Genomic DNA, 22,153 nt, shown 5'->3' on the forward strand with positions numbered 1-22,153 from the left:
TGTGCTCTCATGTCCCACAAAAAATGCTGTCGAAACGGTCAAAACGCTCATTCCAGTTCCCTTAAGGACATTTATTTTTTGAGGACAAGGTTTGTTTTTTTATTAATGAAAATTATATTATGACATACACACCCCAATGCTACAATCTAAATACTGAATGGAAACATACAATAGCGCCCTCAATGGCCACTCTCTAGATGTGCATGTAAACATACATGTCATTAAAAATGAGCATTTTGTTTTTCATAAGAGGTATGTCATGCAATAGTTCACTATAAGACCTTGTCCTTAAATTACAAAATTTGTGCTTTGAATTAAAATGTTTGCTTGCAACAAAGGCACTCTATCATGGTGGCGCTCTTCACATATGACAGACAGGGTCCAGCTTGGCCATTACGGGAGTTAGTCAAGGGAATATCAAACATAGGCTTTCAGAAATGCTGTTATAATATAGTTTAATATTAATGCATCATAGTCTCTCGGTCTGGGTCCACTTCTCACATCTGTCAAAGTGGACACCCACTGGTGGACACCCTTGCAAAATCCCTATTGTTTTGTACAGACTAGAACTAGCCCCATTCACAAACCGTGACGCCTCTCAAACAGTGAGTATAACAGAACAGAAAATACCAATTATAACTTTTACAACTTCAGCAAACAGTCATGGCAGTGCTGAATTCAGTTTCATGAGAACACTGCACAAATAATAAGCTTCCAACTAAACACACATGAAACCTTAGTGTGGTCTTGATCGCTGAGGCTCATGCTATTTGAGGGGGTACATAGCATTCTAAAACTGAAGTTATTGAATTTGTCAGCAGATTTGAGATGGTAGTGGGATGAAACTTCACTGATAATCAGCGTTAGAAAGAGAAAGTGCTGTCAGCATTCTGACTAATGAAAACATAAAATGATAGGTAAATTCAGCGCTATGCAATAAAACACAGTAAATCCAATACTTCAATCGTATGTGAAATACCACACACATTTATTATACAACTGCTATTATAATCAAATATTAATCTTAAAACTAGGCAGGTTATATGTTTCATTGTCTTCTAGAAACAAAAAAAAAATCACAATTTGTTTACTACATTATACAACTCAAATACCATAAATAATATATCCGCTAATATAAACAACAACTCAAAATAAAAGTTGAACAAAAGACTGCTGCATTTAGTTGTTGAGTTCTGCGTAAAAAGACCATTGGAAATTAATTTTCTTTACTTCTAACTTGTAGTAGTAAACTAGTGCCTATTTCATATGTATTGCTTTAGGCAACATGGAGAGAAAGAAGCACAGCATTTTATGTACAAATCTGTATGTAAAACCACCAAAATATTAAGTGTTCCTAGAAGATAAGATGACCAAATCTAGAAACACTGATCTGCAACATCAAAAACACTTCAAATAATGCTGCTGACTGTGTTTGAAATTGTCCCGAATGAGAAATGCGAACACATTTGCATATATTTCATATTATATAAGTCCAATTGATCACGTTTGGCTAGATCTACTCTGTGTTTATAACTATACATGGAAAGAGATACAGAACTTGAAAATCAAGGCACCAAAGTTTGTATCGTCTTCAACAAAAATGTTATAGGAACAAGCACCTAATTATTGTGTATGATTTATTCTCAGCAAGCATTAGTCAGCATAATTGTATTTCAAACTTTCTTAGTCACAGAAGAGTTACAAAACATTTTTAAGGACTCAAAAGTCACATCAACTGCTCAAAACAAGCCCATTATTAAAAACATGGAAACATTCACAAAAATAAAATATATGAACATGGCTCAGCAGATGCAAAACAAAATGACATACACTTGATTAAGACCTTCAACCAAACAGAAAATTATATACAATTAAAATTATACAAACATTGGTCTTTTCAACAATTGTAACCATACCACTGATCATACATTATACCTGTCATCATAAAACTTTAGGGATATGGGCTGCCATTCCATAGTTATTGCAAGTCATGTTTTGAAAAATGGGGTTGGAAGACAGCAAAACCAAAACATGGATGAATATCATCATTGAGGTCAATGTAGTTGACAGACAGAAAGTACCCTAATTGATCGATAAAGCATGTGTTGTGGAGATGTTGAACAGTTCTCAAATGCAGCAAATTATTATGACAAAGAGTTGTACTTCAATATAGGGTATGAGCAAGTTTCACACTGTTAGATTTTATTTACACGGCAGCCATTTTAAATATCAGCATATTATGTTCAACATTTCCACACCATCCTGGGCTGTGGCTGTATTCAAGTACAATGTGCCACATGTAGTAACATAGCATTGTTTTCAAAAGGCACACTCTAGTTGCTATCTAGAAACACTGATTCTTGATCGATGATCTGAACTGTTTTCCCATAGTAACGAAAAACAATCCAGCTCCTGATCATTTTCAATCCCTAGTCCCTAGCAACTGAGGCATAATTTCAGCTTATGACATCCATATCAAATACTTGCATGACACCTTTTATACTTGAAATCAGCCACATGGTGATCAACTATGAAAGGTACATCCCCCAAACTGACATTGAAATCAATGAATCATCCTGAAGCATTAACGTCAAACAAAATCTTTGGAATCATATGAAGCACTGTGAAGCAGGGTTGTTAAAGAAGCTTGTTAATATTGGGTCATGCCAGAACAGCACACATTATGATTTGTACAATGAAAATCAGTGTGTTCCTTCAATCGTGCACGATTCACATGCATCGACGATTGTATTACCCATATACCGTATTGTTCCTGATAAACACCTGTGCTCTTATAAACGCCCGCCATGTCACGGTCAACCGACAGTAATTCCAGTAGTAAGAGTAAAAGGTATGATAAATTCATTTACTATACAGAAGCAATCTGCTCTCCATACAGCAACTACCAAAAATAGATTTTATCCTTAGTGACTTAATGAGAACACAGAAGTATGTCATAACACTGATGGATAATGCAGCTGTATGCTGTATAATGGTCCAATGGCTTTTACACCACTTGGCTCTCTTAACACAGCGGATAAACCCAAGGCCTCTTTACACAGTATCATCTTGCATGTGCTTTTCCATTGCAACAATGCACAATTTACCTGTTCTCCTTTCTTTGCAATTCCCACTGAAATGATTAGCTTTATTCTGTTGCTTTGCCTTTTGCTCCAAGACATCAGCCAGAAATACAAAGCTATTTTTCATCAGAGAACATAAAAACTGTTTGGAGTATATCCAAAAAATGCATGCAAGACTTCAGAGTATAAACCGTCTCTGTGATTATCAGGTGACTGCACTGTTTGAAGTCCACAGCCTCTAACAGTGGCAACTCTATCAACTACCTTCATTATATTCACTAGTTACGATGCACATGAGTGTTTTCCGTGGATGTTATAAGTACAAAACAGGCGAATGTCCCATTTTTGGAAAATGCAGAGTGTAGCATTTATTAGGAGCAATACGGTATCACAGTGACTTCTTCTGATTTACAGACAGATGTTATGAAACAATATCCCCTGCATTATACAACTGGACATATTTCTATAATTTCACCTCATTTAAATAAACAATGTAAATAATAAGCTGCTATGTAACGACTAAATATGACCCATCTTCCAGAAAATCAATTATGAACTTGATTTAAAATTACAACATAACAGATAGCCCATTGTTTTAATTTTAGGGCTTCCACTTCAATAATACTGAATCCATTTCATCTCGATAAAAATAGAAAATCTTTTCTACTATAACTATTATAATAGTCTATTCTATATTTTAAATTTGCCAAACATTTTTTTTTCTTCTTCAATCCTATGAATTTCAGCTATTCATAACTTTAGTAGTTCCATCTTCGACTGTCTAGTCATGAAAATAAATAAAAAAAGCATAATTTTGTTTAGGTTTTATCGGTTTAATATCAAAACGGTGGTATCCATTCATTTCAAAAGCAAGTTCTTGTCTACTTTCATATTCAAGAAAAAAAAAAAGTAGTATTTCCTATCTCTTAAAAAAAACATATTTTGCAACATAATGTACAAACATAACCTATACTTAAAAAATACACCTTTTTTTCAAGCAAGACTAATCTTTGAAGTGGTGGTTCTACAAGACAACAAGTTTGCTAGCTATTTCCGAATCAACCAAACCCATTCCTAACGTTACCACAACAAAAAGTGTGAGAAATATTTGGCTGAGCACCATGTAGTTAATGTATGCAATCTACACTCAGTATAGTTACATTCTCTGTGTAAGCCTACATATTTGTCATTAAGAAACCTTAAAAAAGATTCTATATATCTTTTTCATGTCACAGTTGGCACAATAATTTTGTAACAATTATTGTGTGACAGTTACTCTTACTAAACTACTTACTGAAATAGCATAAAGTATCTTGTAAATCCACCAAGTACGGAACTGTAACATGGCAGGTGAGCGCGCCATACATCCACAATACAGTCTCAATCCTCTATGCACAGTTTTCCAGCGCTCATCTATCATGTATGACCAAATTGATCATGCAAGATCATTCTAAATATTATCATACATACAGATGACACTAAGCTAAGGCTGTGAGGATAACTTGAGCTTGTAGTGAATGTACAATTGCTCACCTGCCAGACATGTCTATGATCTCACACTCTGAGTTGGCCTAATCCTAGTTGAGTCACTCTTGAGTTGGACTACTCGCAAGTTGGCCTACTCTGAGTTGACATAATCTGTAGTGCTGATATGCTCTTGTCAGAGTTTGCCTACTCTGGGTTGACATACTCTTGAGTTGGACTACTCTGGACTGGCCTACTCATTGAGATGAAAATGATATCATGCATTATGCTATCACTTTACCCTCCCATTTAAAACAACAAATAATTAAAAAAAATATGGAAATGGATGTAATGAGATACATTTATCTAAACTAGGGACACTCAAATTTGCGTATATTGTGTGTTACGGGTCCCCACATAAATAAGGACTAATTCCTGATATCGCTATTCTGTCTTGGTCTCAAAAAAAGTAATTAAAGATGGCAAACAATCCTGGGAAATACAACACACAGCAGAGCTTGAAAAGAAGAGAGTAGAAAGATGTTGCTGCTATAGCCCACTCAGTGAACTGGATTAGTTCAATTCAAACTGGATCAATCGGAATAAGTCATTTGCAATGATCACATCATTACATTAGAAAGTTGGTTGTGACTATATACAATTAGACTTGTCACGTCTTTGATATCAAAATTAAATGGGTTCATTTCATTTATATAAAATCTAGCATTTTCCAGTTTGCTATACACATAACACCTTTCACTGAATGAGATATAACTGCAACATAAATTGATATGCCATAATGTTGCTTTGTTATTTCTTTTTGGCTGGCCCTTTAGGTGGCGTGACTGGCCGGCCAGAGTTGAGTCCACCATACTGGTACTTGGCTTTCTTTTCTGAAGGTTTCAAGATCTGAAATGAAGCAAATAGAGAACAAACAGTCAGCACACATGCTTTTAAATTTCCTATAAACAAATCAAAGTGGTGATTTCACTATGATGTGTAAATCAGTGTAATGATCAAACCCATTAGTCGATTTTGAGACAAATAGTAAGTTGCAGACTTGTACTCTAGTTCAATACTCCTACTCGAGTATGAGTATGACAATTTTGGTACTTGTACTCCTACTCAGAAGTATGTACTCTTACTTCTGGCAAAGTACTCACACTACAAGTCGTAAGTTGTGACGCTTAAAATACAATAGAAATTTGTGAAATCAACCCCAGTAATCATGAGATCTTACACTCAACAGCAATTCTCTGTTGAATTTAGAAAACTGTGTTGAAAACTGTGCAAAATCATGTCCAGTATATGAGGTGCAAGGCATCTCTGTACTTGGGAATTCTGGGGGCAAAGTCTAAGAGATGAAATATGAAAGCTAAATTGCATCCACAAATGAGTATATTACCGGATGCATTTTGTGGAATTCAAGGAAAACGATGATAAATGACTCACAACATCATGCAAAGGCCTTAATCACTTTGAAGATCCTCAGAATACATTCTGTTTTTTCACTCACCTGGAAGGAACACATAAGGGTTTCATCTACACTCATCATGCCACCGGCATTATCAAACTCGCCGCAGTAGTTAGGAGCTGAAAACAATGTCACCAATTGTCGTTTGGCAAAGAATTCATACCCATCCTCCACTACCTGCAATCACACAATGAGCACATGGACAAAATGTTAGTACAGCAATAAGATCAACACCAATAACAACAACTTTTAGCTGATATTCTTAAAAGAGATCAGTTTTAGTCCTGGATTAATGCTGAATTCACACTTGACTTTTGACCAATGTAGTAGAGCGTTTTTCGTAACAAAACAGTAAGTAATCTACCATGCTGGTCAAAAATCACCTGCTCCTGGCTCAGCAGCTGTGTGTGTACTGAGCTAAAAAGCTTACCGACTTATTAGCTAGCTACAATCTTGTTCAAATTTGTTGGATCACTTGATGATGGCTGTAAGGTTCAATGCCAGTTAGACAAAGGGGGAAAGACATACTAAGGCCTCTCTCTCACCCTCCTTGAGGGGGACATATACTGTAGCACAATCATATTCAACTTGATACAGTACACACTCAACATGAGTAAAGGGGCAGGTGGTAAAGGGGGGGGGGTGAGGAATATGTGAAATGTGCCAAGTTTTCCAACATTTTCATGCAAGATTGTAAATATGATAGAGGTTTTTTTCAAGGAGATTTAAGTAAGCAAATTTTGGTAAGTTTATTATGTCTGATGTGGGAAATAAGGCCTTTTTGATTATACTATTTGAATAAAGGACATAATATTACATGTGTGAATGGCAGTCTTCCATTTTGTATCCAATAAGTATTGGATACTAACCAATTCTTACTTTTTGTGCTAAAATGTGCAATCTAGTATAATCCAGTTCATTGGCCAACCAGCAAAAATTGCTCATCACTGGCGATTAAACGGTAAAATCTACTTCATACATAACCCACTTCAACTTGTCTCAGCTGGCTGTGCAATCGAGTGAATTAGCACTATAGATAGAGGTCCCATGAGTCTTTTGGTACTTAACGTATCATAACATAGCCACTCATAATTTGTCATAACAACATCACAAGTGCCAGTGGTGCTACATGTGGTTAACACTTGTGATTTCAGGGAAACAAGGGCAAATAAGGACATGTCAGTACTTGGATTTTCTGCCAATGGGATTTTATTTTGCTGTTGACGTTCATTTGGTTAAGAAAAACAAACCAAAAATGCTCATGGCGACCGTAAGTAATTGTCACTTTGGGTCATCTTCACTTGTCTCGGTTGTCTGAACAATTTTGCACACTGCAGAAATTGATGGGGAATTTCAAAATGCTTTGAATGAAATAAAGATTTGATTGATTGTTTTCTAATCTTAAGAATAGAAGTCTGTTGATTTTTTTGCCACAGAACTAAATTACATGTGTCACAGTGCATACAGAAACAATAGATTATGAGAATGGTTGCGTTTTGAAATGCGGGTCAAACAGTGACTTTTTGTTCACACTACAATTGATCAGATCAGACCCGGGTTTGACCTGGGTTGTAACCTGCTCCTTCCTAGATTGAAAATAAAAATGGATCTGGGCAGATTTTGCGATAATAATTTATACACAATATTTGCTTTATTAAGGGGTGGGGTATGAACCTTTGAACAGTATTTATTGTGGGACATTAGAACACATCAGACATATCGAATTGCATTCTGAATACGAAGAATGTCCTTCTGATATCAAATAATTTGGATTTTTTGAAATTCGCAATGTAATACACATTTTATGGCAAATGATTAAAAATTTATATTTTTGATATTTAACAGTACTCGAAGTAAACTTTATGAATCCGATAATATGTACTTAAAGTGTATGTAGGTGGGATGAAAGCCGATGATCAATTGAAAATTTTGACCTTTCATATTGAAGATATGGATTTTTCCCCAAAACACCAAAAATTAGGTCTTTTGGGGAAAAATCCATATCTTCAATATGAAAGGTCAAAATTTTCAATTGATCCTCGGCTTTTCCTCCCAGCTACATACACTTTAAGAATATATCATTAGATTTATAAAATTTACTTCAAGGACTGTTATCAAAAATGTGAAAAATATCAAATTTTAATAATTTGTCATAAAATTTGTATTATATCGTGAATTTCAAAAATGAAAATTATTTGATATCAGAAAGACATTCTTCGATTCAGAATGCAATTCCATATGTCTGATGTGCTCTCATGTCTCACAAAATAAACTGTTGAAATGCTCAAAACGCTCATTCCAGATCCCTTAAACACCCTTCTGTGATATTTATTTTTGTGCAGGGTTCAGTTTTTGCCGGCAAAAACCTGTTTTTGCCATTGCCTGTGACAAAAACAGGGTTTTGCCAGTTTTTGCCCGGTTTAAACCGGCAAATATGGCAAAAACTTGCATATATAGTAACTCAAATATTAAAAAGTAACACAGAAAGCTCATAAAACAGTAGCACACAACTTTTAATGAATCATTCAACATATTTTTGTCTCATCAAGTCCTTAAAATGAAAAAGTTTTGAATTTGATATATGCCACATTTTGGTTAAATGCACTTGAGCAATGAAAATGCATACCTTTAATTTCTTAATATGTTACTTATAATTACAAAATCTGGCCTTGTTACACTCAGGAAATTATTTTTGTAACTTAATAATTTGTTTTGAGATGAAAAAAATGAACAATAAATCACTTTTTTAGTGTTTGCCATTTTTGCCAGCAAAAACTGGCAATTTACCTGTAGCAAATTGTATTTAATGGGAATTCATGGAAAAAAAGACTATATAATAATAAATCACTCCCTTCTGGAAAATGTAAGACTTCCAGGCATTTAACAGAGCAGATAATGTACTGTACAGTATTCAAGAATTTTCCCCTACCTGATGTGCTCTACATATGAGATCTAGATCATGTCTGTTGAGGAATTTGCCGACAATATCCATACCAAATGTGAAGGACACACCCCGATCATTCTCACCCCAGCCAGATACATCTTTGTCTGGATCTGACCACAGCAAATCACACAGTAACCCTGTAAACAAACAAAGAACAAACAAAAATATTGGTGTTGTTATAAAATTTAATGGGTAGCTGTAATGAATGCAATATTTCTAACAAACTTAAGCAGCTTGTAAGCTTAAAGTTTACAGGGTAATCATTCGACAAGATAATTTCCATGCTTGGTTGTTTTATGTTGTGTGTATAAAAGCCTGATTGACACTCCTGAAGATAATTCTGTGAATGCAGAATTTTCATACACATACATGAGCTTGAATTTAGGCTTTGGAGATTAATAAAAACAATCAATTTTGATTATGTTTTTTAATCAATTATTTTTTATATATCAAATATCGCATGACTGTAATAAGTTGAGCATCATTGGTTGAATAGAATCCCACAATTAGACATTGTTGTCTAATTTTAAGTGGATAAAGATGTCTAACAAAGTGGATAAAGATGTCTAACAATTATTTCATTTGTTGTTCTGGTTGTAGTTTCAGGTATTAATCATCTATAAAGATGCAACTCTTTTATAAAACCCACATATCTGTTGAAAACATTGCTTTGAAAAAATCTACTTGCTTAGAAAAATAATCAATTATTTTTGATGAAATCAAAATGGCGATACTTTGATTACAGTGTTTTAAAGAATTATCTATCTATACTAATAAAATAATGAGCGGTCTCTCTCTATCTGTCTGTCTATCTGTCTATCTATCTGTCTGTCCGGCTATGCGTTTCGCCGTGCTTCGACGCATCGCGCTGAAATTTCGCATATAGGTAGGTATTGGGAAAAGCATGTCGGCCATGTGGTTTTGAAGGTCATCGGAGGTCAAGGTCAAAGGTCAAAATTTCAAACTTTGTCCGATCGGGCCCAAACTTGGTGGGTGGAATCCTTGATAGGAGGGGACTATAATGCATGAAATAAAATCGAGGTCAACCGAGGTCAAAGGTCATTACGGAGGGGTCAAATTTCAAACTTTGTCCGACCGGGCTCAAACTTGGTGGGTCGAAACCTTCGTATGAGGGGAGCATGAAAAACATTATATGGAGGTCATCCTAGGTCAAAGGTCAAAGGTCATGGATTTCAAACTTTGTCCTATAGGGTTCAAACTTGGTGGGTGCAATCCTTGATACGAGGGGAATATATGCGCAAAACAAAATTGAGGTCAACCGAGGTCAAAGGTCATGTAGGGGCTAAATTTAAACTTTGCCCTATTGGGCTTAAACTTGATAGGTGGAATCCTTTGTATCACTGAGGGAGCATGAAAAATTGCACCAAGGTCATCCGAGTTCAAAGGTCATCTGGGGTCAAACAGTATCGCTATCATGCCAGTGCTCTCACAGCATCTGGGCTCTCACAGCCGCAGGTGCACTATAGTACTAATAAAATAATAAGCGGTCTCTATCTGTCTATCTGTGTATCTGTGTATCTATCTATCTGTCTGTCCGGCTATGCGTTTACGCGCGCCGCACTTGACGCATCGGGCTGAAATTGTGGATATAGGTAGGTATTGGGAAAAGCATGTCGGCCATGTGGTTTTGAGGGTCATCGGAGGTCAAGGTCAAAGGTCAAAATTTCAAACTTTGTCCGATCGGGCCCAAATTTGGTGGGTGGAATCCTTGATAGGAGGGGAATATAATGCGTGAAATAAAATCGAGGTCAACCGAGGTCAAAGGTCATTACGGAGGGGTCAAATTTCAAACTTTGTCCGATCGGGCACAAACTTGGTGGGTCGAAACCTTCGTATGAGGGAAGCATGAAAAACATTATATGGAGGTCATCCGAGGTCAAAGGTCAAAGGTCATGGATTTCAAACTTTGTCCTATCGGGCTCAAAATTGGTGGGTGGAATCCTTGATGCGAGGGGAATATATGCACAATAACATTGAGGTCAACCAAGGTCAAAGGTCATGTAGGGGCTAAATTTAAACTTGATAGGTGGAATCCTTTGTATGAGGGGGCCATGAAAAAAAATACACCAAGGTCATCTGGGGTCAAACAGAAATGCTATCATGCCAGTGCTCTCACAGCATCAGGGCTCTCATAGCTGCAGGTGCACTAGTACTAATAAAATAATAAGCGGTCTCTATCTGTCTGTCTATCTATCTGTCTGTCTATCTATCTGTCTGTCCGGCTATACGTTTCGCCGTGCTTCGACGCATCACGCTGAAATTTCGCATATAGATAGGTATCGGGAAAAGCATGTTGGCCATGTGGTTTTGAAGGTCATCGGAGGTCAAGGTCAAAGGTCAAAATTTCAAACTTTGTCCGATCGGGCCCAAACTTGGTGGGTGGAATCCTTGATAGGAGGGGAATATAATGCTTGAAATAAAATCGAGGTCAACCGAGGTCAAAGGTCATTACGGAGGGTCAAATTTCAAACTTTGTCCGATCGGGCTCAAACTTGGTGGGTGAAACCTTCGTATGAGGGGAGCATGAAAAACATTATATGGAGGTCATCCGAGGTCAAAGGTCATGGATTTCAAACTTTGTCCTATCGGGTTCAAACTTGGTGGGTGCAATCATTGATCTGAGGGGAATATATGCGCAAAATAAAATTGAGGTAAACCGAGGTCAAAGGTCATGTAGGGGCTAAATTTCAACTTTGCCCTATTGGCCTTAAACTTGATAGGTGGAATCCTTTGTATGACTGAGGGGAGCATGAAAAAAATTGCACCAAGGTCATCCGAGTTCAAAGGTCATCTGGGGTCAAACAGTATCGCTATCATGCCAGTGCTCTCACAGCATCTGGGCTCTCACAGCCGCAGGTGCACTAGTTTTTGATTAATTAAAATATCGCCCACACATGCCTCTGCTATAACAAATCTTATCGTGAAATAATTTTGCATGCTACATGGTCTAAAAATGTATTTGCATTTAAATGCAAAAAATAGGAAACTGTATTTCTTGTACTGGAATGATGTCAAACTAAATTACACATTCTTTCTGAAAAAGAACACCACTGTCCTTTGAATTTGGTGTGTTTCTGGATTTATAATAATGTAATCTGCAATGCCTCATTAGCTTGTGTTGGGTCACAAGTGACAAAAGGCAAGCTATCTCTGCAGCATGTCATTCCTCACTGTATATTAACATTACGATTTCTCATTGCCAGATGTATTATATTACGGTGTCGTCTGCTATGTCATAGTCTGCTTAGATACAAACATGAAATAATAGAGATTTGGAAGAACTGCCAATGAATGCAATGGTGAAACTTTTGTTACAAAATATCTTATGCAGCTTGGCAATTTCCAAGTTGTGAACAATTTGATGCAACAATTGTACAAATATTTGTATGTGAGAAAAAATTCTGAAAATAAAAATTTAAATTATTCATACCTTGACTTACAATTTGCTTTTTCAAATGAAACATGAACATTGAGAAAATATTTAGGCTTATTTGCTTTGGAAAAACATCTGCCTGGTGTGCTTAATGTAATACGTCAATATAAATATTTTATTTTCCACATCCGTTTTCCCTTTTCTGTCCAATTTCTATAACTGCAATTTGATATTTAAATATTGACACCCCAATAACCATGTCATGTGAAGATATCTGCAACCAACCATATCTCACTTCAACATCCAGCATCCCCAACCTCCTGGGATCTCCACATCTCAGGTTAAGCAGCTTGTACTTTTTCTAGCATGCGTCATGTATGTCATAAGTTTACTTTGCTCCATGACATTTGACATTTAAGACTTTCAACCTAAGTAGACGGCACACTGAGACAGCCAGCTAGACCTCATGTCAATGCATGCAAGAAGTTCAAAGTACAATATGATTCCAATGCATACTAACTTGATTAGTACATTGTATTCCCTTGGGATAGATATTCACAAGTTAGATATGATCAGGAAATTGAATTGATTTTGAAATATAGCTAACGCTAATTGTTCATCTCCTTTTGAATGTTATTAACGGTGGAAATGCTTATAAAACCAGGATCTTCAGGGAAAGCTACCAAGCTTACAAGCACATTAATTATTGTCATTAGATTTTCTTAAATATAACTTGATTATCATATATGGCCATATAAAATTAACTTTTTGGTTCTCTTCCCTGCTCGCATCATTTAATGGAGTTGGTCTACATGGTTTTTTTTATTCTGTTTCAATTTTCAAGCATAACTTGTAATTTTAAAGCTCCAGCAATTCATTATGATAAAAAGGTTCATAAGGCAACATGAATCACTTTTAAAGAAAACTACACTCAGAACCTCAAAGAAAAAGTACCTCGTAATTTTTGAAGAAAGCATTGACAAGGATTAATACAACCGCAAGCAATGCCAATTTTGCATTGAAAAATACTCCAGACAGGAACCAAAAAGTTAATTTTATGCAACCTTATATGTAACATGGATAACATCTTCTGCTTAAAAAATAATATTATATTTCAAAAGTAAAGAAAACCATATTGTAGGACTGGGAGATAACATGATGAACACATGCAACAAAGCTGATCATTCTGAAGGTCAACTTTAGAGCAACATTTTAGAAAATCAAATTAATGATTATCTAAACAGAACCCCTCGATGTCTGGACTGAGATGCCTAGGGCAGCCAGCACATCTCAATCATGTTTTGCCATGAAACATTTATGAAATCATTAGCTTCTTGTAACACTTCATGAATGAATCCAGATGTTAAGGTTCCCTTTAATTTTTTTTAATTTTTTTTTAGTTTGGACATCTGTCATGAAAAATTAAAGCATGTTCAAGTTTAGTTTTTAGAAATCTTCTCATCAAATCTTATCTTTTAATAAGGGACATTCACAGATTTTGAATTTTAAAATTGTTGCACATTTTTTTGTTTTATTGGTTTACGAATGTAGCAAGGTTGAGGAAAAATTCATTTTGGCATGTCGCATTGTCCATATTGATATTTGAACTAACTTCTTTTAATCCCTACCAAATATTAGCATATTACCTGTTTCTGGCACATCTGTAGGCCTCATGATTCTTCTAATTTGTTCCATGGACTGTAAATCTGGTGATAAACCTGGAGTGTAAAGAAAAACAAAACCCAAAATAGATTATACACAGTGAAGTAGTTGTTTCAATTTGTTTGAAAGCATTAGTTTGACAAGTAGATCATGATTCAGCTATCAACTACATCATTTCGACCAAATACCTCATACTTTTCAATCTAGAGCCATTTTCCAACTGTATAGGCCTACCTTATTATGATTCACCCTGTATACATCATGATACATGTAAATTTTAAGTACCATATTCGTCAGAGTATAGTCCCATGTTCGAGTATAGTCCCACCCCCATTTTTCAGAAATTGTCGTAAAAAAAAAAAAAAAAAAAAAATATATATATTTTTTAAAAGTTTTTTTGGTTTTGGAGTGTCCCTGGACCTAGACCTAGATGCTAGGATTATTCATGGTTGACCTAAAAAAAAAATTTCAAGATGTTTTGTATTTTTAATATGAAAATTGATCATTTGTATTCATGTCATACTCTATTAATGATTTCAAAATGCATTAAAATTCAATGCATTTTGAAATCATTAATAGAGTATGACATGAATACAAATTATCAATTTTCATATTAAAAATACAAAACATATTGAAAGATAAAAAAAAAATACAAAACATCTTGAAATTCTTTATTTTTTATTTTTAGGTCAACCATGAATGATCCTAGCATCTAGGTCTAGGTCCAGGGACACTCAAAAACCGAAAAAATAAATAAATTTGAAATTCGAGTATAATCCCACCCCCCAATTGTGAAAAATGTTCACCTAAAAAACGGGTGGGACTATAGACCACTTGACATGTGACGTCATTGCCCAGCAGTATTCGCACGCATTATGGTACTTTCCATTGTTCTTTGCCCTGCTGTGTGCGTGCGCATCGTAGTCTGCTCAGGGCATGTGTATTTTAAATCTCCCACCACATTTCATATAGTACAAGAAAGCCATTGAACAGTGAAGCGGTTCGTTCGGGCATATCGACAGACCAATCCCTCGCCTTTGTTGATAAACAATGATGTAAAGTGGTCTATACTCGGACCAATACAGTAATATGGCTTTTTACACATGTCATAACCATATTTAAAATTTAAATTAAAGATCAGAGGACTGTTTGGCTCATTTAGATCATTAGCAATGAGCATTTTTGAAAATGTAAAATAATTTGAAATGTATTAATATGGGTACTCTTCACCATGTGGTGCTTTTCATTACCATAATAAAACAATGTTGGCATCTGGTGCTTGTTATTTCAATTTCATTAAAATTTTGTACTACTCTGCCTGTAAGTTCACTGGTAAAGGAATGGCTTCCTCGAGGCGGTTTTAGTAAAATCAAATTTTTTTCTCACAAACTGCTTATTTTTGCATGAATTTGGTATGCTACATGTAGTTGGATTCTTTGCACCATTTCCTTTCTGAAAATATATACTTATAATTTTTACATAATTTTTTCATAATTTTTTTACATAATTTTTACATAATTATTACATAATTTTTATATAATTTTTACTTTTACACGAAAGAAGAACGCAACTTCATATATACTTTATATACTCATTGTTACCTTTAGAGATATAATCAATATCCAAATTATTGCCTCGAAGAAGGCATGCAGGCTATAGCATTCTAAATAGAATTCTAAATGTAGACTTCTAAATATTCTCCTATCAAGTGGAAATTAGATGGAACAATGAAATGATACGACTTTAACCAAAATATTTGGACTATTTACAAATAACAGATTAAAACAAATACACTATCAGTCATGACAACCATATTTTGTTTCAATACAACAATTGGTTTAAATATAGATGATGCATCCTTGTTTTATCAAAGTCCAGAAACAGAGTCCACTTTTGTTGTTATCTGAATTTAGTCTGTTTATTATTCGTCATCAATATCATCGCAAATAATTCAAATAGTAATCAACAAAATTGCTATTATTTTGTGAATTTATTTGTAATAATTATGCCAAATAAATACAGCCCCTATATTTGAATTATTTATATTTGATTGCACTCTTGACCTGCATTTGTCACGATTCACATTATTTTTATTACTCTGAAGTGTTGTTCTGTAGCAGTTCTCTGGTAATACAAACATGTATTTCCATAAAACAGGAACTTCTGTGGTGATATTGTTTCATTTTAAGTGTTACATTCACAACCCACATTATTAAATTGACAATATGTAAAGCTCAATTAATGCCAGAAACTATAGTAAACTAATAATTTGTTAATGAGCCATATGAACAAACTTACTTTCCTAGACTACATATAACTTCACAATATCTTCCAAATGGTTTTATAGTTATAGTTTAGGGTTCAGGAGGTAGTAGCAAATTTTTGTTGGGGTACAAAATTTCCACAGCTCTGAAAAAAGCCAGTCAGTTGCTAGTTACATTGCAGCCCAGAACCAAAAAATTGCAGCCAAGAACAAATCGTCACTGCGGCGAACAGAAAATGTAGTAGAAAAACACCTGGGAATGTTGCACTTTAGTTTACACTGGCCTTTGGGTGTAATGGGTATTGTAATATAATCTAATAATTAACTCCTAAATTTGTGCTAAATTCCATCATGTGCAACAGCTATACAACAAGTAACATGTTCATATCATAGCAATAATCATTATTGCCTTCAACCCTCTGTATTTATTTGCCCTGTGTCTCATCTTCTAGAATCTATGGTCTCATAAATAATGTCTTGTGTACAAATATGTTATCATAAGTACTTGCTAAACATGTCATAGTAATAGTTATAGCTAGGAGTTTGTACTAGTACATCATATAAAACTTTTCATATATGGGAAAGGCCTTCTCTATGGATATGTATATATATATACATCTGACAGAAGGCTAATTTTGTTGTAAATATCTTAAACATGGTGTGCACCATTCACCAATACTAAAAATCCAGAAGCACCCTGCTATAAAGCGATTGGGAAGTCCTGGCTGACACAAGTTATACTCTCAAACCCAAAGATACACATTCCTAAAATTCACCTGTTGGGTATACACTATACATACATGCACATAATTGTATAAGTAATTGCATTTAAGTAATAAATCAATACGGAGAACCTTATCTCAAAAATTTAACATATTTCAACCAAATTTAAAGAAGGCTACAACAACTACCTCTACCTGCATGATGGCCCAAGGCAAATCATTTGGGGGGGGGGGGGAATTAATATGTTGGATAACTGCATGACTGTGACCATCTGAGGACTTAAAGCAAGTCCTTTATCCAACTTGACAGTAAACTTTCAAATAAAAAATCATCTAATCAATGACTATAACATGTATGTATATAGTACGGTCTACATTTTGACAAACTTTAACAACATAATGACAGTTTGCCAATGTTTCAAAACACTGCAAGCAGTATCACTTTTGTAAATCACAGACATCTCCAGCATTAGAGAAAAGTACCATCTATATTTCATGTGTACAAAAACCCAATCATGTGCAAATGTATAAACATTTCCAAACCAATACATTAACTTTCTACACAAATCTAAAGTATCCTTTGAATTTTTACATGCAAATACAGGTCATTACTTAAAACCAAACTAACAAACAAACAAACAAACACTTGAGCCAGATCCCACCAAACCAAAGTCTGAAATGTCAAAGGCAGGTAATATTGCTGGAGTCAATTACAAAGTTTGTCGTCGTCTCTGACTCATAATCACTCATCCATAGTTTATCTATAACCTGTTTTGATATCTATGACCTATTCAACAATCACACAATTCACAGATACACTGTTATCCATTAGAGGACAATATCTTTTTTATGAAGTGTTTATTTTGAATAACCAATCAACCAGCTAAATGCAACAACTCTTTTCTTTTCAATACTATGCCCTAAAAATGTGAATGGGTTCATCAGCATAGAGGCCATGCAGCCAAAAGTGCTCTATAACAGTTTCGTAGGACAGATGTTTCAAATGGACCAATCATGTATCAGAATGTTAAGAAGAGTCAAATTTGTAACCTGTGCATTCTATTCTGTTTCCATGACAATGTTTACGCTATAGAAGGATTTTTGTCATTTTTACTCAAAAATGTCACATTTTACCTAAAAATGTCACATTGTAACTAGCTATTTCTTAAAAAACTAAATGGAGTGGAAACTTCATATTTGGTGTGCAGAACACATGACACATGGATATTTAATGTCTATGAACAAAAATATCACTTTATTCCATATATTTGATTTATGGGTGAAAACACCATTTTTTGGTGATTTTTATGCAGTGTGGCTTGAGCAATTGCTTGAGCCTGGTCCCATTGGGACCTAAGCGTGTATCTGACCGGATTGACAGGTTAAACTATACATTGTAGAACAGAAGATATGGACATATTACTACTATCCAGTATCTTGCAAAGACCTTTTGCACTGGCCGACCACTTAGACTGATCATGGGGTGGTCACAACTGCATCAAGCAATGCTATGCAGCTTGTTTGGCGAATGAAGTGCCAACGTGATGATGACATGATTCAATTAGCCAATCAGAACCGCGCTTCCTGTTTATACTGTAAACAACACCGAATCGAACAGTGGAAAGGATCTTTGCAAAATGCTGCAATAATCTATTTACAATGATCCAACAACTAACATCCATAAATTAATTACCATCATTTGGAAATGAGAAGTATTATTTTTTCAATAAATAATTTCCTGATCATAAGATCCTAATTGTGACTCATCATTGTGTGCTACTTCATCACTACTTCTTGTCCATGTGAAAATATCTTATATAATAAATCCCTATGGGTTCTTGTGAGGTCAAATAGAAGTAGTGTGTTTAAAATATCAGTGTCATGGGAGAACATTAGAAACTGAATTACATGTGATTTGATCACTCCAAAAAACAAGCTGGCGATCATGCCTTTTCAACTGTGGGGATACGCTTCTGGATCGGTTTTCCCTATTACCGTCCGAGGTCAAGAAAATATCACCACCTTCAAGAATCTTCTTAGGACCCACCTCTTTCCCACTTTATAGCTCCTTTACTGTCTTCTTCTTTTTTAGCATTTTGCCTACTTTGTAAAAGGTGCTTTATAAGTCTCATTGTTTATGTTTATGTTTTATGTAAGGACAAAATGCAACATTCACTCCAATGTCAAATATTATCATGAAAACCAAAATGTGCTGTAACATATATTCTTTGAGCTTATTAGTATTATTAAATAACAATAACAATACTAATAATAATGATACCATAAGAATAATATAATAATAATCAGGATTGTAAATAAAGGTCACAACTAAACTGAAAGATGACAACAAATTACAGCAAAAATATCAACAATAACAACAAAAAAAGAAGAAGAGAAAAACACCCTTGGTATCAACCTACCTCCATGACAACAGAAGATCTTCTCATCTACGATAGCTGCTATTGGCAAGCAATTGAAACAATCAGTAAATGTTTTCCACAACTTGATATTATACCTTCTTTTACCTGGAAATAACAAAAATAATAATTGTTGATTAGTAGATCTATACAGAAGTTAGGTACATGATTTTTGGTTTCAATTTTGAAAATTGAGTCTACACAGCAAATACACATCTCAAAACGAGATTCCACCCATAGTTTTGGAGCACAAGTTTGCAGGGAGGACCTCGTTTTGGTAGCAAGATGGCGGATCCATGCAAAGGGTGAATTGCATTGCTTGCCAAATATTAAGAAATCGGCCCTCATTAACGGGTGATATTGTATCTCTTTAGTTTATGGTAACCACATCACTGGTCAATTGTTTACATATCAGATGTTTTCAACTATAACTTGGCTTTGTGAAGAGATTCATTAGGTTTGTAGATAATTATAATTTGGAGTTTTCATATTACAAAACCAAACTTTTGACACTGACCTGACAGTTTATGTCTTGGACAACATACTTCTTAAGATTCGTAAGAGAGGTCCTGCCGTCATGAACAGAGATGAGGGAGCCTACCATTTAAGTCATGTGTATGACCCCTCCTCAAGACCGCGCCCCCTAGGGAAGGAGCAGTGTTACCAACAGCAAAGAGGATGATGAGATACCAATCACTCTGAAGAAGTATGTCCTCCAAGACATACAAAACTGTCAGGTCAGTGTCAAAATTTTGGTTTTGTAATATGAAAACTCCGAATTATAACTTGGCATATTGACATCGGGTTAAGTTATGTATTGTATACATGGCAAAGAAATCAAAGAAAACAAACAAACAAACAAACAAACAAACAAACAAACATACTTACATTCATCATAGAACCCATAGATTCGGTTGATACTGGCACATTCGTGATTACCTCGAAGTAAGAAAAAGTTTTCTGGATATTTGATCTTATAGGCTAAGAGGAGACAGATAGTTTCCAGTGATTGTTTACCCCTGTCTACATAATCACCCAGGAAGAGATAGTTGGATTCTGGTGGGAAGCCCCCATATTCAAACAACCTTAAAAGATCTGTGTACTGCCCATGTATGTCACCTGCAAAAATAGCAAAACACAAAATTAGAAATTAAGAAAACTGTACTTCAGGGGTTTGAGTTTTGACAATTGTAAAATCCCAACCAGTCAAGGATCAATGGTCAGTAGCAAACATGCTGACAACTTTATGCGTTCAATGCTCGCGCTAGTGGCGCTACACGCTTGCAGTTTGGATGTTGAGATCTGTACTATTTTGACAATAATACAGGAAGGCTCTGGGGAGAGGGGAGGATACTTATTGGGTCATTTTTGGTCACATGGTGTGTTCTCCCTACCCCCCCCCTACCACTGCCACTGTGTTTATAATTTGAAGGTAAGAAGAAATAGTTCCATAACATTCTAAAACTGTAAACTAGAGCTTTTAAGGATTTAGGTGAATTTTGGTATTTTAGTCGCCATTTTGAGGTGACACATGCATACAAAATATTCTTTACAACTACACCACATTTACATGAACCTCAAAAAGTACTCCCTTCAAAGTTTAAAAACTACTTCCCTATCACAATAATAACATTTCTATGAATATTATTTGCAACTGGCACTGATGTGCTGGCAACTGTCACTTAGATAGATAAGAAAATGTTGGACTTCCTGCACTATCAGTCTATTAAAAACATTGTGACGTCCGTAGTCAGTATCTTGTAATGTTATGATTCTTTGTGTGCCTATAGTATGTTGTTGTTCCAAATAATTTATATTTTCTTATGTTTTCATTTTTATCTTTTTGATAATTTTAGTTTGCATTTAGATTTTGTTATGCTTTCTACACTAAGTACATACATGTACATGTATGTATAACACATACAACAAGGCATACATATGTATGTCAAATGAGTTGCTGTTTTTACAAGCCGACGACGGATGTCGGCTTGTGCTGTCTCTTCTCAATTCTTCTTTCTTACAAGCCGACGACGAATGTCGGCTTGTTCTGTCTCTTCTCAATTCTTCTTTCTTTCTTCTTTCCTCTGGCAACCGCAATCAACTGCATGTAGCTCCGCAAGGGATTGACAGATTTCAACCAAAGTTGACCCAAATGACCATTGGGCTAGGCCAAACCTTCCATTTGACTTTGACCTCGCTGTGACCTTTGACCTAGCTATAATGGTCAAAAATGTGATTTCAAAAAAATGCTACTCCTTCCACAAATTTCATGCGATGAGGACATGGTTATATCATGTGACTCGACTTTAGTCGGTGTCTATAGGGTGTGCTCAGATAAGGGGTCAAAGGTCATTAAGGGGTCATTTCCGGTCAAAGTCTAAAAAATATTCAAAAATTCACTGTCTTTACAAATTACATAGCAGAGAGTCGCCATTAGCACACATGCATTGCTACTAGCCAGGGTCTTTAGGATGCCTACAGTTTCGGGGTCAAAGGTCATTAGGGGTTACTTCGGTCAAAACCAAAATTATCAAAAATGTTCAAAAAATTTTGTCTCAAAATGTAGACAGACCAGAGTAATATAACCATCATACATGAATCAGTGTTACCTGATGTATGTATGGTATTTTTATTTTGGGGGTCAAAGGTCATTAAGGGGTCACTTCCAGTTTTTAGCTAAATAACTTAAAGAATTTTTATCTCAACAACTAAACATAGTAGAATTTTTTA

General features: G+C 35.2%; 1 protein-coding gene across 1 annotated transcript in view; it reads right to left on the reverse strand.

The window, feature by feature from the left end:
- Positions 1-959: 959 nt before the first annotated feature.
- The window catches only part of LOC140153257 (serine/threonine-protein phosphatase PP1-beta catalytic subunit), a 34,198-nt gene continuing 13,004 nt past the window's right edge, over positions 960-22,153 (reverse strand). The window contains exons 3-8 of the mRNA XM_072175957.1: positions 20,312-20,542; positions 19,427-19,531; positions 14,006-14,077; positions 8,951-9,102; positions 6,064-6,198; positions 960-5,456 (exon numbers count right to left, since the gene is read on the reverse strand). Coding sequence (XP_072032058.1) covers positions 5,358-5,456; positions 6,064-6,198; positions 8,951-9,102; positions 14,006-14,077; positions 19,427-19,531; positions 20,312-20,542 — 794 coding nt within the window. The 3' untranslated portion in view covers positions 960-5,357. The remainder of the gene's footprint in view (positions 5,457-6,063; positions 6,199-8,950; positions 9,103-14,005; positions 14,078-19,426; positions 19,532-20,311; positions 20,543-22,153) is intronic.

Source organism: Amphiura filiformis, chromosome 5, assembly GCF_039555335.1.
Source record: "Amphiura filiformis chromosome 5, Afil_fr2py, whole genome shotgun sequence".
Lineage (NCBI taxonomy): Eukaryota > Metazoa > Echinodermata > Ophiuroidea > Amphilepidida > Amphiuridae > Amphiura > Amphiura filiformis.